Here is a 27,908-nt window from a genome sequence, read left to right on the forward strand (position 1 = left end):
TTAGATCCCAAGCAGCCGCTGTTAATCATAACCAGGCATTCAAGTGGATAGATTCTGTTCATCTCAACATGGTCATTAGCCCCAAAATTAATTACAAATTGTGGTCTTGGTTCACTTAGCCCAATCCAGTGCTCAAGAGTGAGGACATTTATATATTTGATGAGTGGCCATGGAGCTCTGTTGGCTAAAATGTGCGAATATATTTACAATATAAAGCAGTAATTCGTCTTGTTTAACATTGCATTTGCAATACAGATAATTAATTTGTGTTTCTTACGTTTTCTAGGTGCGGAAACCTGCAGCTAGTGAATTGCAGAATTCATTGAGCAGCTTATTATCCCCAAATGGAATATTGTCAGACTTGATACAATCTTCTGATACGAACCAAGCCGTTTTGATGATCCAGGTATATTCCAGCCTCCTCAGCGGCATTACCGATCGTAACACCACTGCTGCGGTGAGTTCCCCCGACGCGACGCTTCGCAAATCCGTTTTGCTGTCACTTAATTTCCGAATCCCAAGTCAGACAAATAGTTGGCGGAAAAATACTGGGTTCGGTGACATTACTAATTTTATAATTACTGACATCATGGGACGCGTCACACTGAGAATGGCTTGGTGGGGGTTTCCAACCTTCGAAAGGGAAGGCTGTAATGGCGGCCACCAATTTTAAAGGGACGCATGTGACCGACCACCAAAACATTAGCTGATTACGATTAGTCAATTAATAAGCCGATTATCGCCGATCTTGTTTCATATAAAAAGAATGGTGAGAGCTGTGAGATAATAAAAAATAGCAGTATATTTACAAATGCAGCACGGCAGCCGGTCCTACGATGATGTGCAAGGTGGGCGCCCATCCACGAACTATCCAGGCTCAAAACCGCTTAGCTTCTGGGATCTGATGAGATGTCGGAGTCCTTCCCGGATGATGTGGCCATAGGTAAACAAACTCCCGTACTTTGTATCAAGGCCGAAATTATAATATATATTGGGACACATCCCCCCCAATATTCATATTCTCAGGTTTTTTCGGTAAAGTCACGTAGGTAAAAACATTAAAATTAATGAAAGTAAAATAAAACAAAACAAAAATAAAATTCACGACGTTTCGGAGGCAACACAAGTCTCCGTCATCAGGTGGGACCGTCACAGCCGAATTAGCTGCATCAAGTGAAGCAATGATTCAAGATGTAATCCCTTATAAGCAAGTTGAAGGGAGGTGGAGAGGGGGAGGGGAGAGCTTATCAGGCTGTGGTAGCCAATGAATGGAAACGTATCGGGAGGGAGGAGGAGCGGTGATCAAAGACTGCACGCAGTGCTCAACACAATGAATGGAGACGTGTCGGGACGGAGGGCGAGCGGCGATCAAAGACTGCACGCAGTGCTCAACACAATGAATGGAGACGCGCCGGGACGGAGGGCGAGCGGTGATCAAAGACATCACGTAGTGCTCAACACAATGAATGGAAACGTGGCGAGCGGTGATCAAAGAACAATGAAGAGATTACTGTTAAACACTGTGGATGTTAACACTCGGTGAAGTAAATTAAAATAGTGCCTGTCAGATAAGATGGTCCAAAAAGTGTAATTAAGTCTTTTTTGCGTGGTTAATAACATATTTCCAGTGATTACTGAGTTTGTACCCATCATCACGGTTGAAATTATGTCTGTGTTTGTATATTTGTATGGCTTCGTGTACAAACCTTTGATGGTAGCCCGGAGGTTTGCAGAGAACCTTGGTCTCGGAAAAGACAATTTCATGAGAGCCCGCCGAGTTGTAGCAATGATCGGCAACGGCCGAAGAATCAGTTCTGCCGTGTTTCAGATCTGACTTGTGCTCGCGGACACGATCAGCAACATGACGTTTTGTTTCTCCAATGTAGCAATCACCACAAATGCAACTCAATTTGTAGACTCCAGGATACTGTAAGTCAGGAACGACATCCTTCACAGATGGAATCAGATCACGGATTTTATGCACTGTACTGAATCGGACTTGGATCTTATGTTTGTTTAGAATTTTGGAGATCTTTTTGGTCACGCCTGCTATGTATGGTAACGTGATAGTTTTGGTCGGAGTTTCATGTGGTTGTTTCTGTGTGGTGGGAGAGACAGCTTGGCGGATAGTGCGGTCAGAGTATCCGTTCATCCTGAGGGCCCGATGTACATGTCTTAATTCATCAGTCAGGTGGTGTTGGTCAGAAATGCCATGAGCTCTGTGGTATAGCGTTTTGATGAGAGAATTCTTTTGAGATGGGTGGTGGTGGGAATCCGGTTTCAAGTAGGAATTTGTGTGGGTGGCTTTCCTGTAGACAGAATGTCCCAAGGATCCGTCAAGCCGCCTCTTAAACAGAATATCCAAGAATGGTAGTTTACCGTCTTTCTCCACTTCCATGGTGAATCTGATAGATGGGTGTCTAGAATTGATGTGGTCCAAGAAGTGGTTCAATTCTGGGAGGCCATGTGGCCAGATGACGAAAGTGTCATCCACATATCTCTTCCACAGGGAAGGACGCAGGGTGGATGTCTGGATGGCGTCTGATTCAAACTTTTCCATGAACATGTTGGCTATAACTGGTGACAAGGGGGAGCCTATAGGGGTACCCTCATTCTGTTTGTAGAAGGTGCCATTCCAGGTAAAATAGGTGTTGGTGAGGCAATGCCTAACCAGCGCAGGTACATCAGAATTCAATCCATGTTGGACTAAGTCCTCAATTATTGTTAGGGTGTCCGGTACTGGGACTTTGGTAAACAAAGATACTACATCAAAGCTGACGAGGATGTCATCAGGAGATAGTACCATGTCCTTAACCATAGAGACTAATTGGGTTGAGTTGAGTACTGCCGAAGAGGTCTTGCCTGTGAAGGGGAGCAGAGTATCTGATAGAAAACGGGCTAGTTTGTACGTCGGAGAGTTTATCGTCGACACGATGGGTCGTAGCGGGGTGCCTTCTTTATGGATTTTGGGAAGACCATAGAGTCTGGGAGGTCTTGCCGCCGATGGTTTTAGAGAGGGACGTTTGCTTGGTTCGATTAGGGAAGTCGAACTCGTGATGATACTGTTGGTTTTTGTCGTTAGGCTTTTAGTGGGATCATTTTTAATTTTGGAGTAACTCCCATCATTAAGCAGGTCCAGGATTTTGTTGTTGTATGAATCTTTATCCATGATGACCGTGGCATTGCCCTTGTCTGCCGAGAGGATGACTATATCATCTCTCTTTTTTAAATTCGCGAGTTCAGAGCGTTCGTTTTTGCTGATGTTACTAGTGGGTTTCTTAGCATTCTTAAGAATAGTAGCTATTTCAGCTCTTGCTACATCCGCATGGATGTGTCCTATGCCTCTGAGGGCTACATCAATCTGAGAAATCATATCCTCTACTGGTATATATTTAGGGGTGACGGCGAAATTTAGTCCTTTGGCCAGTACCGTTTTTAGATTGTCAGAAATTGGAATGTTACTCTGATTAATCACGGTCTTGTTAACATCCAGCTTTGCGATGTGTGGCTCTGGTTTCTTTTTAGATAGGAGGTTGAATTTAGAAATCAGGTTAGCTTTGCATTTGGCTGACATTGAGTCAGCAGAAGCAGAAGTCATGTTATCAACGTGGTTCCAATCAGAAGGTGACATTTTTTGTGTTAACATTAGATGTGTTTGTAAGAGAGTCTTGTCTAAATTATCGAGTTCAGATCGGAGTAACCTTATTCTCTCCGAGATTAGTGATAGGCTAGCTTTAAATAAGATCTGTTTGGAGTTCGGTGAGGACACAGCAGCGGATGTCAGTGTGAAAGCGATGGGTATTACCTTGTTATCGCGGCATCTCTTGAGGAAGGCCAGCGTCTCGAGAAGCTGTGACTTCTTGTCTCGTTGTCTGTTAAAAACTCTAACAGATAGGTGGAATTCCTCCCCGTAGAGGGCATTAATTCTAGATTTGAAGCTTTCGTGACTGCAATGATTCATATTCTCAGGTTTTTTCGGTAAATTCACGTAGGTAAAAACATTAAAATTAATTAAAGTAAAATAAAACAAAACAAAAATAAAATTCACGACGTTTCGGAGGCAACACAAGTCTCCGTCATCAGGTGGGACCGTCACAGCCGAATTAGCTGCATCAAGTGAAGCAATGATTCAAGATGTAATCCCTTATAAGCAAGTTGAAGGGAGGTGGAGAGGGGGGAGAGCTTATCAGGCTGTGGTAGCCAATGAATGGAAACGTATCGGGAGGGAGGAGGAGCGGTGATCAAAGACTGCACGCAGTGCTCAACACAATGAATGGAGACGTGTCGGGACGGAGGGCGAGCGGCGATCAAAGACTGCACGCAGTGCTCAACACAATGAATGGAGACGCGCCGGGACGGAGGGCGAGCGGTGATCAAAGACATCACGTAGTGCTCAACACAATGAATGGAAACGTGGCGAGCGGTGATCAAAGAACAATGAAGAGATTACTGTTAAACACTGTGGATGTTAACACTCGGTGAAGTAAATTAAAATAGTGCCTGTCAGATAAGATGGTCCAAAAAGTGTAATTAAGTCTTTTTTGCGTGGTTAATAACATCTTTCCAGTGATTACTGAGTTTGTACCCATCATCACGGTTGAAATTATGTCTGTGTTTGTATATTTGTATGGCTTCGTGTACAAACCTTTGATGGTAGCCCGGAGGTTTGCAGAGAACCTTGGTCTCGGAAAAGACAATTTCATGAGAGCCCGCCGAGTTGTAGCAATGATCGGCAACGGCCGAAGAATCAGTTCTGCCGTGTTTCAGATCTGACTTGTGCTCGCGGACACGATCAGCAACATGACGTTTTGTTACTCCAATGTAGCAATCACCACAAATGCAACTCAATTTGTAGACTCCAGGATACTGTAAGTCAGGAACGACATCCTTCACAGATGGAATCAGATCACGGATTGTATGCACTGTACTGAATCGGACTTGGATCTTATGTTTGTTTAGAATTTTGGAGATCTTTTTGGTCACGCCTACTATGTATGGTAACATGATAGTTTTGGTCGGAGTTTCATGTGGTTGTTTCTGTGTGGTGGGAGAGGCAGCTTGGCGGATAGTGCGGTCAGAGTATCCGTTCATCCTGAGGGCCCGATGTACATGTCTTAATTCATCAGTCAGGTGGTGTTGGTCAGAAATGCCATGAGCTCTGTGGTATAGCGTTTTGATGAGAGAATTCTTTTGAGATGGGTGGTGGTGGGAATCCGGTTTCAAGTAGGAATTTGTGTGGGTGGTTTTCCTGTAGACAGAATGTCCCAAGGATCCGTCAAGCCTCCTCTTAAACAGAATATCCAAGAATGGTAGTTTACCGTCTTTCTCCACTTCCATGGTGAATCTGATAGATGGGTGTCTAGAATTGATGTGGTCCAATAAGTGGTTCAATTCTGGGAGGCCATGTGGCCAGATGACGAAAGTGTCATCCACATATCTCTTCCACAGGGAAGGACGCAGGGTGGATGTCTGGATGGCGTCTGATTCAAACTTTTCCATGAACATGTTGGCTATAACTGGTGACAAGGGGGAGCCCATAGGGGTACCCTCATTCTGTTTGTAGAAGGTGCCATTCCAGGTAAAATAGGTGTTGGTGAGGCAATGCCTATCCAGCGCAGGTACATCAGAATTCAATCCATGTTGGACTAAGTCCTCAATTATTGTTAGGGTGTCCGGTACTGGGACTTTGGTAAACAAAGATACTACATCAAAGCTGACGAGGATGTCATGACCTGCGCTGGTTAGGCATTGCCTCACCAACACCTATTTTACCTAGAATGGCACCTTCTACAAACAGAATGAGGGTACCCCTATGGGCTCCCCCTTGTCACCAGTTATAGCCAACATGTTCATGGAAAAGTTTGAATCAGACGCCATCCAGACATCCACCCTGCGTCCTTCCCTGTGGAAGAGATATGTGGATGACACTTTCGTCATCTGGCCACATGGCCTCCCAGAATTGAACCACTTCTTGGACCACATCAATTCTAGACACCCATCTATCAGATTAGGGTTAACCACGCAAAAAAGACTTAATTACACTTTTTGGACCATCTTATCTGACAGGCACTATTTTAATTTACTTCACCGAGTGTTAACATCCACAGTGTTTAACAGTAATCTCTTCATTGTTCTTTGATCACCGCTCGCCACGTTTCCATTCATTGTGTTGAGCACTACGTGATGTCTTTGATCACCGCTCGCCCTCCGTCCCGGCGCGTCTCCATTCATTGTGTTGAGCACTGCGTGCAGTCTTTGATCGCCGCTCGCCCTCCGTCCCGAGACGTCTCCATTCATTGTGTTGAGCACTGCTTGCAGTCTTTGATCACCGCTCCTCCTCCCTCCCGATACGTTTCCATTCATTGGCTACCACAGCCTGATAAGCCCCCCCCTCTCCACCTCCCTTCAACTTGCTTATAAGGGATTACATCTTGAATCATTGCTTCACTTGATGCAGCTAATTCGGCTGTGACGGTCCCACCTGATGACGGAGACTTGTGTTGCCTCCGAAACGTCGTGAATTTTATTTTTGTTTTGTTTTATTTTACTTTCATTAATTTTAATGTTTTTACCTACGTGACTTTACCGGAAAAAACCTGAGAATATGAATCATTGCAGTCACGAAAGCTTCAAATCTAGAATCCCCCCAATATTAAAATATGCTCAAAATGTCCCCCCCAATATATTGCTATAAAATAGATTTCTATTCATATGATTGTGGTTATGGTCGTACTTTATTAACCCTTAATTTCTGCCATTACATACAATGAAACAAGAAAAGGTAAAAAATAAAAAAACAGAAATGTAATACACTATTAGACATTGTAAAAAATAAATAAAAAGTCCATCCTATGTGTTAGTGAATTTTTGTATATTTTAGGCAGGAAATGGCAGGAAATTAGTTTTCAAATTTAGATTTATTTTTTCTGGGGGGGGGGGACCCCCAGACCCCCTGGGAGATTTGGTCCCCCCCAATGTTGACTCCATGGCTACGGCCTTGCTTTGTATTCAAATTGCAATTTCTCGCTTGTGTAAGAAGTAGTTGCCGTCACAATTAAGATTTTGCAAGAATATACAGCATTTAATGTTGATCACTATTGGCGATAGCGTATGGCGGGGTAAAGTGTGGCCATTTTCACCTCTTCCAAGACATTTGGCCAGCTTTGGAAGAGTAGGTCAAATACCCTCCAGAGGGGCTCTATAGAGAACAATCGATTGCATGACTGCTCCTCAATGTAACGATGTTTAAAGTGGTTGCGTGTGTTTCCAGTAGTTTACCGTAATGCCGCTCACTGTTTCCTCCTCAGGTCACGTCATCGTTACTAATGGGCCTGGCTAATAGCAGCGCGCAGCTGTACAAACCGAGTGACGTTCAGCAGTACATTGAAACCCTGGATACGCTGGTGTCAGATCACTCAATAATAACAGAAGACCTGCAGGTGAGCAGTGCCTGCAGGCTGCCTAAGCCTGTCAAGCAAGTGATGTTGCAGTGTTTCGATGCCTTGCATCCATCTTAGCCAGTCTGGCGGCTCACCGGTATAGTGAGAGCCTTGCAGTCAGTAAGTCACGAGTTAAAATCGTGGTTGGGGTTCACTCAGCCCATCATGCCTCCAGTTTCGATCAAATGAGTAGACACTTTTCTGGAAGTCAACAGTGGTTTGCCCTGTTAAAAACCAGCTCTGCCATAGGAATGTGGAATTTCCACCCAAGGCTGAGGGCTGTAAACTAGAGATGAGCACTGCCTTAATGCTCATTTGAGCAAGAAGTCCCCTTTAATGTTGAGATTATACAAAAAGTATATCAATGTATTTTTTAAAATCATGTCACAAGATTAAGAAATGTGGAATTCTTGTAAATAGCAGTACATCGCCCCATGTTGTAGCAGGAAGTCGCCTTTAATGCTGAGATTATACAAAAAGTATATCAATGTATTTTTTTAAATCATGTCACAAGATTAAGAAATATGGAATTCTTGTAAATACCAGTACATCCCCCCATGTTGTATGCATGTTTAACTTATTTTGCACCGTACGTAGCCAGCCGTGCGGGGAAGGTCAACAAATAATTTAAGAGAACTGCCCAAAGAAAAGGATATAATGGAAGAACTGCTGAGCACAATTGGATTACGATCTCGCAAGGAAATAAATCGTGAAAATAACTATATATCTAAATCAGCTCAATCCTCCCATAAATCACGTGATTTTTGTGTGGCCACCCCCACTATGAATCCCTCCTCTCTCCCTGCCACCGGCTCCTTTGAAAACAGATTCTGCTCCTCCGTGCAGCTCACTTATGCTGGTTTCTTCCTTCTCCCTCTTCGCTCTACCCCTCTCACCATCTCAATCTCATCCCTGACATCTTGGCCTCGTCATTCCTTCCTCCCCTTCTGCCATTTCAGCCTGACGCTCCTCTATTCATGCTGCAAAATGTGAGCGGTGTCCTCTTTGTCTTGGGGGCTTCTGTCCCGGCGTCCCTTCCCACTCATCTTGCCCTCCTGTATGCCGCGCAATTGCACAACTGACTGTACTTCCCTCACCATGGTGAGCCCCGGGAACAAAGTTTGATAAAAAAAAAACGTAATAGGTCGGAACAAAATTTGACAGCAAATATGGTTGATTTGTATGTAATTATACATTGTATAAAATATGTGATATTACAATTTAATTTACGAATGTTTGAAAATATATTTGATGAAATAAAAAAAATACTTTCAAGTCTTTTGGGAAATCCTGTAAGCGCTTTAAAATTCAATATTAAATACTTGTTTGTGGAGCAGTGGCACATGTTGTTAACAAATTTAGTCATGAAAATATCCGGGTAATATTGAAAAATCGTCCAATAGAACGATGCAACTTACGTGTGAATGTGGTGTGAATGGGAAAACGATCCTTTGAATTCAACAATAATGCACTGAAATAGAAGCCGACCGAAGCCGAAACCAAAAGTTTAACTACACTTTCGGCCGAAACAGAAAGATTAACTACACTTTCGGCCGAAACCGAAGCCGAAACCGAAAGTTGAACTACACTTTCGACCGAGACTGAAACAGAAAGGTATATAACCGAAGTTACCAAACACAATATTTATGAAATATGTCAAGATGCAATGCTACTTTAATTAAAATGAAATCTAGAACTAATCATTCAGAGCCTGCAGTAAGAGTTGCTAAATATAAAATATTTAGGTGTTACTTACTAGGTAATTACCTTATTTTCTTGCATATAACCTGCAGGGTATACCACTTTTTACAAACAAAACAAGACCCTGCGGGGTATATGGAGGTGCGGGCAATCCCAAAAATATTTTACACATGTGACATGTCATAACTCGTTTAATTTTTCATGGTAGGACTATCCACTATGCAACACTTACCTTTGACTAAAGAACTGCTGAATAAACCACTCACACTAAAATTGCACATGTTATCACGTTTTAAATTATTGGAATTGTTTGTACAATGAAACGACAATGTTTGAAGTGAGTGCACTTTGTTTACCGGCGACGGGAGAGCTGGGAAGAGAGAGAGAGGTGGGGGGGCGAGGCAACGGCGTTATCGTAGTGCCGCTATTGTCTGCGCAGTGCGCAATCTACCATTGCTAAAACTGTACTTACTTATCTACCAGTTATGTGTTACTTATGTATTGGATATTTACTTTTGTTACTTATTTACTGTTATAAGTTCACTCGTTTCCGGTTAGTTTGTTTTCTTTGTGCACGTTATGATTTGAATGTTAACAATTGATAGTGGAATGTATTACAAATGTAAACTTCGTATTAATATGATGGAATTAAGCTGCGGTAACGACGTTAAATATATGAATGCATGCGGGGTATATGGAGGTGCGGTCTATCTGAAATTTGTTTTACACAAAACGCAATTTTTGCAGGGTATATGCGTCTGTGGGTTATATGTGTATGCGGACTATATGCGGGAAAATACGGTATATCCAAACAAACGAATGTTGTAGTTAAGAAACAACAGTTTTCCGCATTCAGCCAGACAGGCTGCCGTCTGTTGACCGGTCGTATATACATTATCAGACCATGGTTGCGGGTGTAACCTCGCTCCCAAGCTGCTGCTGCTGACGTGTGTGTGTGTTTGCAGCCTATCGCATAGGATTTCCTAGCGCCGACTGACCGGCCGATGGGCAGAGTGATAGACGTAGCACTAGCGTTATATTCTAAAAATAGATCTTCGGTTGACGAATGACGACCGAAAGTCAATATCAGTTTCGGCCGAAACCGAAACCAGACCGAAAGTAAAAAATTCACTTTCAGCCGAAACCGAAAGTAAACCGAAAGTTAAAAATTGACTTTCGGCCGAAACTGAAAGTAAACCGAAAGTTAAAAATTGACTTTCGGCCGAAACTGAAAGTATCCTGAAAGAGGTAATTTGCCAACTTTCGGCGCCGAAACCGAATGTCGGTCGGCCTCTACACTGAAACATGTCCAGACTGAATTTGAACTAGACCAAAATAACTGGAACATGTCTAAACTAGTCTTGAACCATGTTGTATATATTGTGATAATTTTTTTATGAAATAATAAAAAAAATATTAAACTGTTGCAATTATGAAAAATATGTAAATGTGTTAATTGTGTAATGTTACTCCTTGGTTCTTTCGGTAAAGTCACGTAGGTAGAAAATAATACCGAAAGAACCAAAGAGTATGGATTCCTGCAGTCACAAAAGCTTCAAATCAAGATTGTGTAATGAATGTAATAAATTGTAATTAAGAATAGATTTTGAAAAATGTGTGTGTTAAGTGTAATGATTAATAATTGTGATTTAAAAAATCATATTAATGTGTATGTAATTCGGAAGCGATAATGCGTAAAAGCTATCACAAATTATTATTATTATTGGCTCTGTCGTTGTCTCGGGGAATGTATTATCAATTGTGATAATATCAATGATTCTCGCTTTAACAAATAATGATTCTCACTTTAACAATTACATGTAATTATGTCAGGTCTCAGGATTCAGATCTCACCACAGGATATAGTTCTTGTAATTCAGACAATGATGCACGCACAAGAAAAGAAGCACTCACACCCTTTTTTCATCTAATCAACTTTAATATCAACTTACTCTAACATTCAAAACAGTTATCACCAGAAATTTATAGCAACAACAGTACCCATGCAAATACACGTACTCATCCATCTGTATTGAATGATCATAAAAGCAAAAATGGTCAAATCTCACGAACACGTGATTAAAAGAGAACAACAGACAAACACCTCACAATGGCAATATTCGTACGGAACGCGTGTTAAAAATTGTGATGTCAAATGGTTATAAAGCATTAACGAGCATATCTCACGATTACGTGATTTAAAATAAAACAATAGGCTAATGTGTCATGGTAACATGACAATACACAACTCGTTTGTTATTGTGTGATGCATGAAAGTCCTATCTCTTCTCCCTGGCTCCTCCCTCCTCTCTTACCGATATAGCCTCTTGTTACAGCAGCCATTTTGCCCACTTCAGCAATTGTTTCTTGCTGTGGTTGTCCCACCTGACGACGGACGCTTGTGTTGCTCCCGGAACGTCGTGATTTAATTTAATTTATTTTATTTTCTACCGACGTGACTTTACCGAAAGAACCAAAGAGTATGGATCCCTGCAGTCACGAAAACTTCAAATCTAGATTGAAAGCTAAGATTGTTCTTGGCCCACAACCTGCACAAGGTACAGTTAAAAATTGTGTAAAGCTCAAGGCCGTAATTATAATATATATTGGGGGGGGGACACATCCCCAATATTCAAATATGCTAAAAATGTCCCGCCCAATATATTGCTATAAAAAAATAATTGCTATGCTATGTAAATAACAACAACTATTTGCTAAACCTTGGCTACAATATCTGGACTTGTCTTCATATAAATCAATGTATAGATTTGTTCATATGATTGTGGTTATGGTAGTACTTTATTAATCCCTAACCTCTGCCATTACATACAATGAAACGAGAAATGGTAAAAAAGTAAAAACAGAGCAATGTAATACAATACACTATTAGACATTGTAAAACATAAATAAAAAGTCCATCCCATGTGTTCGTGAAGTTTTAAATATTTTAGGCAGGAAATTAGTTATCAAAATTAGATCTTTTTCTGGGATGGGACCCCCAGACACTCTGGAAAATTTGGTTCCCTCCCCAATGTTGACTCCATGGCTACGGCCTTGGTAAAGCTAATGTCTCATCTTCTATCTTCCCGAAAGATACCTCAAGTCTCACAACGATATGTAGAATGGCAGGCTTGGTCCACAGGTGGAGTGCGCTCGTGGCCACACTGCTCGCTGTTCGTCCGCAGTGTTGTCTGTGCATCATGCTCGATCAACAGCTAGAGTGTGTCACGGCTCTCGAGTCAGCACGCTGCCAGTCAGCCGTTAGCTGCCGCACCACACGCTTGCAGGTTGTTTGCACGCCATGCTCGATCTGCAGCTGGAGCATGCTGTGGCCATGCGAGCCCAGCGCTCTGCCTGTCAACAGCTTTGGGGTGGCTTGGTTTGCGAGCACCCTTGGTCGCTCACCCTTAAAGATCCCCCGCTGTGCGCCAGCCTGCACGTGTCCACACATTCCCGGCCTCTCCACAACTTTCATGGAATGTCAGTCACTGGGCTCGACCAATAAAACCTTTTCCAGCCTATAGCTTGGACAATCTTTCGTGAACACTCGATATGCTGTATAACTCAAGTCTCCGCTTAACTTCTCACACCTCTTATCTTATCAAAGAATAATATGAACATTCATTTGAACACACGCCTGAGCTTATCACAACTCTTAGCTTAGTACAGTACAATGTATTGAAGTCCTTGACTCTGTGACTCAAAATATAAAGAAAATATAAAACACTTGGCTACTCTGAGCGACTCAGAGCATTTGCCTCTGCAACGCTCCAACGTATTACGAGGGCCAAACCCCGGGGTTTTCCCCTGCAAGACTAACGAATATGATTTTTTTGTATACTGTTATATAGACATTTCAAACTTATTTAATTAATTCCCGAAGACAAATCAAACGCCCAAATGTCCTCCCGTTTTCACGCCCTTCGTGCATTCATCCGTTCAGTCTTAGTTGACCTGATAATTGTTTTTTTACCCTTCTATCTGGCAACAAAACTGACACCTTTTTACAAGGAGTCATGTTTGCATAGACCACAATACCTGCAGTCATAATGCAAACAAAAAACACAACTCTGATAATGTGCACTGTCCTTGAAGTTGATTGGTCCACACCCAAGACAGCTTTCCTTAGAGCCTAGTCTCACATGACCAGAGCCTAGTCTCACATGACCAGATGACGCCAAAAGGCGCACGTGCGCCTTTTGGCGTCATCTGGTCCAACCCATGTGAGACTAGGCTCTAAGGAAAGCTGTCTCGGGTGTGGACCAATCAACTTCAAGGACAGTGCACATTATCAGAGTTGTGTTTTTTGTTTGCATTATGACTGCAGGTATTGTGGTCTATGCAAACATGACTCCTTGTAAAAAGGTGTCAGTTTTGTTGCCAGATAGAAGGGTAAAAAAACAATTATCATATTTTTACTGGCAAATGAGGTTCCCATAGCTTAGTTGACCTTTTGTTGTGGCTCCGCAGCCGTCCTGGCACCTGATGTCATCAACGCCATCCTCCCTTCTTTCGGAGGTCATCCCAAGAATTGTGTGGACAGACCCACTTAATTGCCCCTTGGTGTGGTGTTTATGTAGTACATGTGTTGACGTATGAAACGGCCTTGGTTACCCCCCCCTCAGCCTTAAAATGAACACCTGCGGCAGCATGCAATGATAGGCACGGGGGAGACAAAGGCGGTCGGGCACGGCCTTGGTTGTACCACTTGAATGCATTGTGTTTGTCTTGCAGAATTGACCAATTAGAATATATTAAAAATATCTATTGTGGTCCTGAATGAGCCTTAGGTTCAAGGCTTCAACACGAGCTTCCATAATTCTATTATCAAATTTCACAGGCTTATCCCAAACCTCATGGAAATTATGTACGGATAAGAGTGATTGCAATAAGCCGGAACCTGACTAGACTAAACTTGAACTAGACAATAATAAACCAGAACCTGTTTTGACTAAATTTGAACGATACAATAATACACTCGGACCTGTCAAACTAAGCTTGAACCTCCCTAGACCAAGCTTGACCTTGACGAGACTCATACTATGGTACAACACAAAATCCATAATTAAAATTCTTAGGTTTTTTCGGTAAAGTCACATAGGAAAAACATTTAAAATTAATAAAAGTAAAATAAAATAAAAAGTAAAAATCACGACGTTTCGGAGGCAACACAAGCTTCCGTCTTCAGGTGGAACCGTCACAGCCACGACAGCTGTATTTACTTGAAGACGGAAGCTTGTGTTGCCTCCGAAACGTCGTGATTTTTTATTTGTATTTTATTTTACTTTAAAATTTTTTCCTACGTGACTTTACCGAAAAAACCTAAGAATATGAATCCTTGCAGTCACGAAAGCTTCAAATCTAGAATCCATAATTAAAATTACCATAATATTTTGTATTAGTGAAGTTAAACGTTTTAGATCCATATTTACTCCTGGAAGCAAACCGTGTCTTGAAAGTGGTGCTAAATGAGTGTGATCATTTGTTAGTGGTTGCTATATATTATTCCACTGATAGTTTATTGTTTACACAGCAAAACAAAGTTATCATGTGGCACCCCTCGAGGTGTGTCATTTTACGTGTGAATGTTGTCCGTGACAATAACAGCATCACTGCTGGACTTAAGATACATGTTATATAAAAAAATATGTTTACAATTTTTGAAGAAACCATGTAGATAACCACTTCCATGGGTTTTCATGGTTGTTCTGTATACCCAGCAAACATGCTGACGTTGGGCCGATATTCAAAGCTTCAACACGAGCTTCCATAATTCTATTATCAAATTAGCCCAAAGTCAGAATATTTGCTAGGAAGCACTCCAATCTGTTCTCGCGTTGTTTTTTGGCAATGATGTCCGACGTTTCTGAGCATCTTCAGTTTAACTCCACGTGACTTCTTCAAGAACTCCTGAAGAAGCTCCCAGCACGTGAAGTGGAACGTTGGACATTGTGCAAATTATGTGCCACAACCAGAAAACACGTCAGTGGGCCAATGAAATAACTACTGGAGGGACAGCTTAAACACACATACACAGGGCACTTAGTGCATGTAGATCAGAATTCATCTGATTATATGAAGAGGGAAAGAAGAAAAGAATCGAGAGACAACTTCAATTGGTGTGCAGGAGTAAGGTAGATCGTAGTGGGGTGGAACAATGCATCACTGAATCGATCACTGATTATTCTTGAGTTCACGATATACACGTAAAAAATAATGATTTTCCCATAACCTGTGTAGCGACTGCAGCTTAAACGTCAAATAAAGGAGCAGATGCTTTACTTGAATCGTGCCCTTGATTACAGTACTTAATTGAACCACAGATCATAGCTGAAGATTGTGAATAACAGCAATATCTCCGATTCACATTGGAGGCAACTACGAGTTAAGAGTCCTAAAAAACGCCTTTGTGGTTCCATTGAAATGCGTTTCTTGAATGTTTTTCATCAGGGTGCAGCCATTCAGAGCATGGGGGCCGCTTCAAAAGCCCTGGAAGCCTGCGGATCAGTGACGTCACCTCAGGTCATGAAAGCTACGCAAGGTATTTACGTATTACAGAACTCCTCTTATCCGTTTTGATATTGGGGGGTACTCGTATCATGGATCCTATAATCCCCTACGGGGTTACCCCCAAAAAGGTTCCACTTCTCTGATAATATACATTTGTTCTAGCTTTGAAGCTTTCGTGACTGCAATGATTCATACTCTTAGGTTTTTTCGGTAAAGTCACGTAGGTAAAAAATTAAATTAAAATTAATAAAAGTAATAATAGAAATAAAATAAAATAAAAAAAATCACGATGTGATTTATTATTTTATTTTTTATTAAATCTAGCTGTGACGGTCCCACCTGATGACAGAGACTTGTGTTGCCTCCGAAACGTCGTGATTTTTATTTTATTTTTTATTTTACTTATAGTAATTTTAATTTTATTTTTTACCTACGTGACTTTACCGAAAAAACCTAAGAGTAGGATACATTTGCCTTGGGGCTCCACTGATCTGCACCAAAAGAAATACGTAATGTTAGTTATTGTAAGCTCAAGGGGCACCCGATACCAGCAGGAAATTGAAATACTTTTCTGCACGGCTCCTCGTATCTGTGGTAAAATGGTGGGTATTGGGATTATTCAAATGCGGCAGGGGTCTTTGAAGAACTCGATGTTCTGCAGTTCACTTTTGCTAAATATATTGCGCCTTGCTTGCTTCATATCATTCGATTCTCCTGGCTAAATAAGGATATGTATGTATCCATCTCCTTGTGTCAATCTGAGAGAAACACAAATGTATATATAAAGACAAATATCCCCCGTATAGCCTCAACAGACTGTAGGAGCAAGCGCTGTTAGTGAGCACCTATAAAGGCCGGCACGACACACAAGGGGGTGGGTGGCCAGCACCACACCCGGCCGCCACCACACCCGGCCGCCTTTATCTCCCGTGTAACGATGTTTACACACTGCACCAGGTACTATTTTTACGCTGAGTCGACCTAGAGGAGGCCCTGGGCCGATTCAAATAATCGTCATTGGTGTTGGCCATGAGCGGAAATCAAGCTCAGATCGTCGGGTTCATAGCGCAGCACGACAACAACAACACTACTGCTCCCCATACACACAGCAATATACACTCACAGGAAACAACAACCTCCATTCGCCACGAACTGGTGGTGATGTTACCACAGCACATGTGCATTTTGAGGTCACGTGAAGTGTTGAAGACTCGCTAGCAGGAGGCCACCAGACAGACGCATGGGAGAGACTCACAAACACACGGGGAAAGAGATGCGGAGAGAGAGAGAAAGATACACATAGACACGGAGACACCCTTTGGTGTAAGTGGTCTTGGCAGGATGCGCCATGGCCAGAAGGGATGATGGATGGTCAAGGATAATAACAGAGTGACAGCCAGGGGATTTGATGCGTCAAGAGGACTTGCATCGAGGAGATGGAGCCATGAAATCAGGTCATGTGGAGCTGCTGAATGGATTGTTGCATTAAGTTCAAGGTCATGAGAGGTGGGTAGCAGCTTGTGGAGGACTTCATGCAGCAGTGGCATGGGCATTGCTGCTAGAGCACTGCGCTCGAAACTGAGCGACACGAGTTTGATTCCCGGTCACAGCTAACATCAGTGGCGATTATCTGAACTGGTCCTGGGATTTCCCTAAGTCGCCTTCGCCTTAAAACACGTATCTGGTGCAGTGTGTAAACATCAACACAAAATCTCATGGAATGTAAAGTGTTCTTGGTTCTTTCGGTAAAGTCACGTATAAGGGAAAGCTTTAAATCGGAATGTAAAGTGTCTTGGTGTAAGACTCATGGATTAACCGATGCTATTTTGTGTTTTAAGCTCTGACGTCAGTTGCTTCAAACATCTTGGAATCGATGGCCCTCAGCTTCGCCACTACCTCTACGAATGATACAAAGGCCAACGAAGCCCGCGTTGCCCAGGTGCGGTAGCCACTTTGGTTTGTACAACGTGGTGATGCCTCGGTACATCGTACGACCGATAACCTCTTTGTCCGACTTGATAAAATATTGTCATATCGTGGATATCCTTTCTCGTTTTATTTTTTCCTATATATTTAGAACTCATAACAAAGTTCACAGTGGTAATTAAAATACAAAATATATTACCCATTAAATGGTTTGTAAAGTGTTTTTTCCAGTTAAATTGACAGCATGGTGGTCATGTGTCGCCATAGTTTTCTGACAGCGTGTGCCGTATCAGCGTTGTAGATTGTAACACTGCAATATTTATACTATTTAGAATGATAAAACTACTGAATAAATACTGAGCAATCCTTATTCGTATTTTAAGCTTATCAAATAAAAATTAACGAGAAGAGAGACATTTCAAACACAGTTGTAGGAAATTCGTATTGTGATAACCGTCAAACTCAACATTTAAAATCGTAACTCATCACATTGGGGAAAACTGAAATTGCAGCAGCCCTAATTGTTGGTCTCGCAGTACTGCCCTAATTTGGCCAAGCAGCAGAGCTCTCGTTCCCTAGAGAGAAATTGCACGTACTGACCGGGCTCAACTCGGCCCTCATTTGTCAAGATCGGAAACTTTGCAAGATCAGCAAGTCAGCACTGCCTATGAACAAATCGCACGCAGTGCACCAAATCTTGTCAAATCAAGCAAGATAAACAGGGTTGAGCCTGAGTTGTGCTTGGATAGGTGACCCCCATGCATAAGCAGGTTCCTACAGGCTGCTGATGCTGCTGTGGGGTTGTGTGGTGAGCAACAGAGGGCATTGCAGCAACATCCATTGTTGTATTGTACGTATACTGTATGCTCCCACATCTGCATTAACGTGATATGTTCTCCACCCTAAACCAACACTGGCCAGCATGGTGGGGTGAGGTCCTATATCCGTCCACAATATCATGGTGTGAGTAGGCCCTATTCCAGCAGTGGATTGACAAACGAGCTGCAGGTGTGCATTTCAGTTGTACAGATATGAATCAAAACATAGCAATATGGGATTTGAACTATTGGCTCAACACTGGCTAATGGAGATATGTGGCGCACAAGTGGCACATGAAGGCAATGTTCTCACTTGTAGAATAGTGGGCATGTCAATGGACCCCTTTTTTCCAGTATCAAGATGATGGAAAAAAAGTGTCCCGTAGATATATCTGCTCGACCAGAGATATTAATGCTTTGATATTTGCATGGTCTTTGTACTGTTCACCATTTAGTGTTCTGTTTTTTTAACTGTACCTTGTGCAGGTTGTGGGTCAAGAACAATCTTAGCTTTCAATCTAGATTTGAAGTTTTCGTGACTGCAGGGATCCATATTCTTTGGTTCTTTCGGTAAAGTCACGTAGATACAATGAGATGTATTTAATTGACGATACCAGGTGAGCTGAATTAAGTACCGAAGAGGTAGTCTTACCAGTGAATGACTGTAAGGCTCACACGAAATTGATTTCTCTAAGACGATGGTACTTTGCAAGCCTACTGGCTATCAACAAAGCTTCGTTCATGAAACCATCCATATATACAAACACAGACAGAATTTCAACCGAGAAGATGGTTATTTATAATTAGTGTTTTTTTTTAACAAGGCCATGAAGGAGACTGTCTCTGGTGTAGGCCAGTTTCAACAACAATGTATACATAATGAAAGCATTTTTGTTTTCGTGTTTTTCCATAAGCATGTGTTGTTACTGCAGACTTGATGCCTTGTGATAGGTGTCCATTTAGTCTATGAACACCCTAACACCTCCTGTACCCTATACGGAAATGGTAAAGCATATTCCTATTCATCATTGGGCATGTCAGTGCATCGATGACACAATAGTGAGCGGACTAGGCGAATGAAAATGGCGACCTGAGTTTAATTTTTACCGATGGCTAACAAAATGATCAGTGTGGTGACATTTTTTTTATCATTTAACCCCCATAACCAACACGGCATGGGGAGGCCTTCAGCCAGCAGTGAAATGACACATAGTTGATCAGTATGGGTTATTGTCGTAAGTGGGCCACCAGGATAGGTTTCAGATATCACCAGTCGCTGACGTTATACCTGGCCCGGAATAAAACTGAGGTAGCCAGGATTCATATAACGCACACCTCTCTACACGTATTTCAGATTCTGATAGATAACTCACAGGACGTCCCCATGACCGCACTCACACGTGGCCTGACAAGATATCCCTATAACTGTGACTCCCATTCCCAGGCCAGATACGGGTTTTACGACACCTATGGCAACATGACGACGTACAGTAGCGTCGTGAACAGCAGGGAAGTTCCGGCTGGCAACCCCATCATGGCTCACACGCCCACGCTCACGGTGCTCACAAACACGTTGCCTGCCAAAACCAACAGAAGCGTGCGGCTAAATACAGACTATGGCCAGCTCAGCCTGGGCACTGCAACGCCGAACATCTCTGCCAAATCTATGAAAGCACTCGCTATCCAGGTATGGCATTTTTTGTCGTCAATACGCAATTCTTTTGGTGCTTTTGCCTTGTTGTTTTGTCACAAGTTTATGCCGGTTGTGCTGTCGGCGTCCATCTCATAAGGGGCCGTCCATAAATGACGTCACGCACCTAGGGGGATGGTCAGACATTTGTGATGATGTGTGACGAGGGGGGGGGGGGGTTGAGAAATGTGACGTCACATCAAAATGCGCAACTTTAAATAGAGACAACACGTTCTACTTAATTAAATATACTTTTTGATAAATGTTTTCCCCTAAAACATCAGAGTGCAGCAGCACATTAAATACGCACTACAATGACAATAGTTTAAAGCGATTTTAAGCATGTTTTATATATTTGGTGGGGGGCAGAGCTTTGTGACGTTATATTTGAGGGGGGCGGGTCTGACTTTTTGTGACGCCGTATGACGAGGGGGGGGGGTCAAGAATCGGTCAAAATCGCGTGACGTCGTTTATGGACGGCCCCTAAGACGAAGTGTCCATTCAAACCTCGTGGCACGGTGTGCCCTCCTAGCGAGAGAATAGCCCACAGAAGCAGATGCCACTTCGACACCGCTGTGATTTGGCAGAGTGGCTGGGAAAGTACGGCCCGCTATGTTGCAGACCATAAATACAGAAGGATAATGCCATAAGTGCTATATAATAGTAATGCCTGGTGGACATGGAAAGCTGCAACCGATAATCAGCTTTTGCAATGCATTGAATATTAATTGTTATAATTTAGTGCATGTGTTTGCGCTGAGCCAGACTGCAGCTTTATTATTTGCAGCATGAAGGTGGTGTTGTCCTCAGACACCGCTATCCTTGGTTAGCGGACACAGTCTTCAACAATACGCATCATCGTCTGTCTTGCACCATGGCTAGAATTTGGGTTGTCGCGTAAGCCCTACATGTGTAAGGCTTGCTGCACAAACAGGCCTTGAAATTATTCAATAAAATGTATGTGGCAATTGGTGATGTGTGCTTCGTCATTACAGATCATGGCGTTCCGCAAGAACCCATTCATCTGGAACCAAACGACTTCTGTCAGCAGCTCTGTGATCGGCTTCCAAACACACCTCGATAACAACACGATCAGCTTGAACTCCATGAGGGTCTCCTTGATAAATTACGCAGCTCCTACCAATGAGCAGGTCCTCCACTTCATTCACGATCCCACAGACTCTTCGAAGGTGAGCTTTGTCAAGTTTCAGGTGACGTCCTTGGGGGCGATGGTGTTCCTCAAGGTCTTCCTGAATGAAAACGTCACCACCCCCGTAGAGGTGTACATCCGATATGGCGCTATCCCACACAAGGACCCTGTAAGCGATGACTTCTACTTCTGGATTGATCCGTCAGTCTCTGCAAACAGCAGGATGGAAAAGATCAATGACTCTGCGCACAGCTTCAGCATGCTAGGCAACGTCACGAAGATAGGTGACTACTACTTGACCTTCAAATACCAAGGTGAGACCATTCACTTAGCAATCTCTCAGATCCCAACTTAGACAATTCCTGTGAACCGTGTTCCCCAAAACACCCTTTGCCTAAACCAAAAGGAGCTGCGTATTAAGGTGGTTAGCATACTGCATGGTTAACATCATTGGCATTATTATAATTACCAGAGGTGGGACAAAGTCATTGTTATGCAAGTCCAAGTCGAGTCGCAAGTCATCAAATTCATGACTCGAGTCTGACTCGAGTCCAAGTCACATGACTCGAGTCCACATCTCATAGGTGGGACAAAGTCATTGTTATGCAAGTCCAAGTCGAGTCGCAGGTCATCAAATTCATGACTCGAGTCTGACTCGAGTCCAAGTCACATGACTCGAGTCCACACCTCTGATAATTACTACGACAGTAAAGGATGTGGGGCGACCCAATATAATGGGCAGCGCAGGGCAGTGCAGCGAAATTTATATTGTTGCTTTAACATCTCCGCTCCCCACCTTGACAACCCCATAAAACCAGCATGGTGAAGTATGGCCATTGTTAAGAGAATGTAGCCAACCGGTTAGTGGTCTAAAACAACAAACTGACCACACATTCAGTTATTTTAAGCTGGTGGTATGGAAAAGGCTGAGAGCTTTTGTGCATGCAGTGCTGCACACCTCTGTTTTTGTTGAATCTGTTGTGATTAGTTTTCTCGTTATTTACAGATTTGAGGCCTGCATAAGAATAAATATTAACTGATTACTCTAGAAGGCTCAATTTACTATCAACTAATCTCCCCTCACTGATTTCTCCACCATTGGCTCTGCATCTCCTCTGTTAGCCACTCTAAAAAACTTACCAGACACCTGACACTACTCACCACCTGGCACTGTCATCAGATCCACTCACCAGACAACTCACCACTCCCAGAACACCACCACTCACTCTCCAGTCATCCACCTGACCTACACCACTCTCCTGAAACTGAGCAGACATCACCCACCACTCATCTGACGACTCAACCCACATTTACGTTGCTGACAGCATCTGACATTTCTCGTATCTGTCGACCTCGGCCTTCGCCCCCACCAACCCTATGAATGTATTTGATGTCCAGTACTTCGTTTAGATATTCGTAGCACCTTTCGGGAACGCATACCCGACTTAAAGCAGAGTATTACTCGACCGCTGCACGACATCATGAAAGCATATACGACATCAGTGCTGTACATTGCTACACCATTTCATGATACCAGTTAACACTACCACACCACACCAATAAACTACACTTTCGGCTACTACACAACACTGTATCCCACAATATCACTGCACTATGTCACAATACTACACTACACTTTGCAGCACTACGCTACATGAATGCATTGCATCACTACACTGCATAAGGGGCCGTCCATAAATGACGTCACGCACCTAGGGGCGGGGGAGGGGTCAGACATTTGTGACGATGTGTGACGAGGGGGGGGGGTTGAGAAATGTGACGTCACATCAAAATGCGAAACCTTAAATATATATATAGACAACACGTTCTACTTGATTAAATATACTTTTTAAATGTTTCTTCTACAACATCAGAGTGCAGCGCCACATTAAATACGCACTACAATGACAATAGTTTACAGCGATGTGAAGCATGTTTTTTTTTGGGGGGGGGGGCAGAGCTTTGTGACGTCATATTTGAGGGGGGGTCTGACTTTGTGACGCCGTGTGACGAGGGGGGTATCAAAAATCGTCCAAAATTGCGTGACGTCATTTATGGACGGCCTTTAACTACACCACACCACTACACTGAACCCGACCACGACAGCACACAATTGCACTACACCATGCAACAACACTGCACCCTGCACCACTGTGCGAAGACACTATCCCACTACATTACATCACTATAGTACACACTATACCATTACTGCACCATTTCATTACTCAACTTAATATTACCCCACATAACTACAGCACACCCCTAAACTACACAGTCACCTGACTCACCTATTTCTCCCTCATTTACCCACTCAGCCCTCTCTCATTTACTCGTTTGTCTCAGTCACTCATTCCACTAATTCATTCTTTCATTTTTCCTTCATTTGGTCACTAATTCCTCTCTGTCCTCATTCTCACATCAATCAGCAGCTTCTCTGGTGGTCTCCCGTGACCTCCTGGAAGCCCGGAAGCCCACTAATTGCTAGGGGCGCCTGTTGCTCGGCTGGTCTTCGTGGCCAGCGGAGAAACGTTTCATTTTATAGTGCACATAAGCATATCAGTGTTTTGAATATTGTGGTTAACATACTCGGTTAGATCCAAAAAAGGTCCCATTGTATAGCTGCTCACCCCGACCTATAAATGCTCTGAAAGTGCATAGTCTTAGTACTGTTCGCCTTTTGGCGTTCTCTGGTCTGACACTGGTGAGACAAGACCCTAAGAAAGGCTTGTCCCTGGTGTAGGCCAATCAGTTTCAAAGACAATGGATATATTTAGAGCATGTTTGTTTGCATGTTCACGACAAGTACGTGTGGTTAATGTCGACATTATTCCTTGCTAAACGTTTCTATTTGATGTTTGAACATCTTAACACCTGTTTTATTCGCAGAAAAGGTAAAACCTATTATTTTTTTCATAATACTTATTTTTTGTGTGCCTATAACTAGGATTTGTACATGTAGCGTGAAAAATATGGATTTGTGTTTGTTCAAAGTGGCACAATATAGACATACACACAGATAGCATAAGAAATGTTTAACACTTCGGCTTTCGCGACCAATATTTATCATTTATTTCTATATTTGAAGCTTTCGTGACTGCAAGGATGCATACTCCTAGTTCTTTCGGTAAAGTCACGTAGTTAAAAATGTAAATTAAAATTGATAAAAATAAAATATAAAATAAAAATCACGACGTTTCGGAGGCAACACAAGTCTCCGTCATCAGGTGGGACCGTCACAGCCAGATTTGCTGCATCAAGTGAGGCAGGGATTCAAGATGCAAGCCCTTAAATACAAGTTGAGGGGGGAGGAGGCGGGGGGGAGCTTATCAGAATGTGGTAGCCAATGAATGGAATGTATCGGGAGGGGGAGGGCATAAATAGGAAATGTAAATAAGAAACAAAAGAAATGTATACACGTGGGTGGGTGTCATAGTAAAATATTGGCGATTCTATGTGATTATTGAAATCACACAGGGGCAGTATTCTATTGGAGGCAGAGCACATCACAGAAACAAACTCGGTTAGATCCTCAATTAAGGAGGTAGAGGCCCTGGGTGAGCTGTAAAAGAGCTGCACAATTGTCAAAGACTGGACAGCGTAACATGCAAGTAGGAGGTGCTCGAACCACTGGAATTCTGACATGGGGGCAGGACGAAGGGTGGCAGAAGAGCGGTGTAAAACGGAAAGGCCCCCGGCATGACCAGTAAAATTAGGCTTGTCCTGAAAATTGTATTTACTTGGTAGGGCCTGGTTGATCGCCTCGCTGTTGGTGCATCTTTGTGAGGAATAAAAAGGACAAATTATTGACGAACTCCGTGCCTTAAGTGAGTAACTTTAATACATATAAAAAAGTAAAACGACCTTTAAAACTTTACAGCTATGCCCACAGCAAGGTGTGAGTAAAAACAGTGGCATGCACGCCAGCGTCCCCTCTCCCCAGATGTTGATACATAAGGCACCTCGACAACCTCTGCAAGGACGTTTCACAACATTTGTGTGATCCACCAACCCTGTGTTGGACTACAGGCATGCCCCAAAACCATTCTGTTATAGATGCTCACATATCCGACATTTTCACTAATCTGTCTATACCTCATTCCCAGGGTACTGTATCATGTAACATTTGCAGGGCATTATGAGACGTCCTTTGCCAGTAGCAATATATAGTAATAGGGTTTTACCCTTTTATCTGGCAACAAAACTGACAACACTTGCAGTCAAAATGAAAACAAAAAGAGACAACTCTGATAATGATATGCACTGTCCTTGAAATTGATTGGTCCACACCCGAGATGTAAAAGCTATCTCAGGTGTGTACCAATGAATTTCAAGGATAGAGTTGTCTCTTTTTGTTTGCATTTTGACTGCAAGTGTTGTCGTTATTGCACACATGATCCCTTGTATTAAGGTGTCAGTTTTGTTGCCAGATAAAAGGGTTAAAACCTATTACTATTTCCAGGGCAATCGGTTGTTGAAGGTGCTTTCTTTGTGTTTCAAATCAGAAAACGCCCCACCGAACACACGGATGAGCATCCACAACTTGATGTGCAAGACTTGGAGCAAAGCGTCCGATAAGTGGGTGTACGGAGTGATGCAGGTGAGACGCTTGCAGGACTTCATACATCCACCTACGCAATATCTCCTGCAAACAGTGCTTCCTCACCCCTTCTGCTGCTGAGACCCACATCCATTGCATTTTGATGACTGCACCTCTCTTCTGTGGGATCCCCACATCCCTCACCTCCTTCGCCTACATCCGTGCACGTGGCCACATCACCCTAGAACTTAGATTCCTCAACTGGCTCCCAATCCAATCTCAAATCTACTTAGAATTGTCCCCGCTATTTTCAAAGGTATTCCTTGGACGTGCCCCTTTCTACCTCTCTCTGTTCAACTTGCTCTATTCTGCTCTCTGGCAACCAAACCCTTTTGTGAAATACTAAATCAACCTTCTCTCTGTGCGAGGTCAAATCTTCTCTAATTATTTTTCTGGTGCCTTGGCGTTGTGGGCCCTTGGGGCTTGCCCATTTCCTTCACCGGTGTCTCCTCGCTATGCTCTCTCTCTCTCTTATTCTGTCTGTCCATCTCTGCGTCTTTCAACTGAGACAGCTTCCATCCCGTCCATTGTTTGATGTTTGATATACACTCAGATCGCGGTGTTCCTCTTTCCTAGCACCTTCCAGTGTTCCCTCCATCACCATCCATTGCTGTTGGTCACAATTCGTCCTGGTCATATGTCCAAAATATTGCAATTCCTTGTTATTGACCTGACTCCGTAACCTTCAGTTTTTATGTCTGTTCTTTCCAGGACTTCCATGTTTATTGATTCTCTATATTGGACATATTAATAATTCTCCGGAAGGCTAACATTTTAGTGACACTGATTTACCTTTCTTTTTATACTACTACTCATATTGTTAGGAATGTTCTTCCTCTGGATGTCCATACTGCTGAGACATTTCCCTTGTTCAAATCCAGTCTGAAGAATTTTCAAATCTTTTCTGCCTATGGCTGACTCTTTTCAGTGTCACCATGTGGATTGAATGGTATCTCTTCCCACATCTCTGGTCTGCTTATCTGGATCATTATGCTTCCTTGCTCTAAACGCCCTCTCCTTCAAAGTCTCAAAATGAACATGCTTCCTCACATGATGCAGGCGAAGGGTGGGGCTACCTGAGTGATTAGAGGAGCTACCTGAGTGGTGGGTGGGGCTTACCACATAGTGGGTGGAGCTGCAAAAGTGGTGGGCGGGGCCACTTCATAAGTGTGCGGGGCTACTCGAGTCGTGGACATGTTTGATGGTATAGTTGAGGTCTGTGTCAAAAAGAGTATGGAGGAGGCCACTCAATATATGGGTGGGGCTAGTAGTTGAGTGGGAGTGGCTATTAAAAGGTGGGATGGAGCTATCAGCTCAACACAAGTCCAAGTTGAGCCTCCCAGAATTCTGAAAGCTTTAGTTCTGCTGGCTTTGTGTGCAGCCGCATCGTGACTCAACTCCAGAGAACATCATTTGCATGGCGGAACAGAACATCCATGGCTTCCTGCCCGCGAAACTGGAGCCTCTCTTCATCGGGGCTTCTTTCTTCGTTCCTCCAAACTCCATCGAGTTCAACACCGTGTTCACCAAGTTCGACCTAAAGTCCAATGGTGCCGTGTTTGCAACCATCGTCACTGTGACGATCGTCTACCTTATTCTGGTGGTCATCCTCTGCCGATGTGATCGCCAAGACAAGCGCGCGGTTGGTATTTTGTCTATTGCTATCAAACTCTTCTTGTTCCTGTAATTTTCCCACTGATTGAGCCGTGCTGAGACCATGCTAAGCCGACCTGGTGCAAGTTAAAGAGGTTAAGGAGGCTCGGCTCAGGTTCGCCAGTGGAAAAGGGGTATTTCATCACTCTCTCCTGTCCCGTGCTATATCCACCTTCACATCTACCCCCCATCCTGTTGATGTCTGCTCTGATGCCTCAATATGCATCACCTTGTGGGTTTCTTATCTTGTTATGACACGACCCCCTTAGCCATCCGAATCAACTTTCTGGCAGCTTGTCTGAGATTGGTACCCCACTTAGCTTCTTCCTCGTCTCTCCATTTGTAAACTTATCCAGTCTTGTAATCCCTAAGATGCATCTCGCTATTCTCATTTAATATTGATTTATTACGCAACGTCTGACCG

General features: G+C 43.0%; 1 protein-coding gene across 1 annotated transcript in view; it reads left to right on the plus strand.

The window, feature by feature from the left end:
• LOC144736316 (polycystin-1-like protein 2) overlaps nt 1-27,908 on the plus strand; it is a 113,278-nt gene that overhangs the window by 43,053 nt on the left and 42,317 nt on the right. The window contains exons 14-21 of the mRNA XM_078618970.1: nt 287-457; nt 7,308-7,439; nt 15,591-15,681; nt 17,489-17,589; nt 19,839-20,081; nt 21,080-21,548; nt 25,737-25,831; nt 27,213-27,473. Coding sequence (XP_078475096.1) covers nt 287-457; nt 7,308-7,439; nt 15,591-15,681; nt 17,489-17,589; nt 19,839-20,081; nt 21,080-21,548; nt 25,737-25,831; nt 27,213-27,473 — 1,563 coding nt within the window. The remainder of the gene's footprint in view (nt 1-286; nt 458-7,307; nt 7,440-15,590; nt 15,682-17,488; nt 17,590-19,838; nt 20,082-21,079; nt 21,549-25,736; nt 25,832-27,212; nt 27,474-27,908) is intronic.

The sequence above is a fragment of the Lampetra planeri genome, chromosome 60 (assembly GCF_965212315.1).
Source record: "Lampetra planeri chromosome 60, kcLamPlan1.2.h2, whole genome shotgun sequence".
Classification (NCBI taxonomy): Eukaryota; Metazoa; Chordata; class Hyperoartia; order Petromyzontiformes; family Petromyzontidae; genus Lampetra; species Lampetra planeri.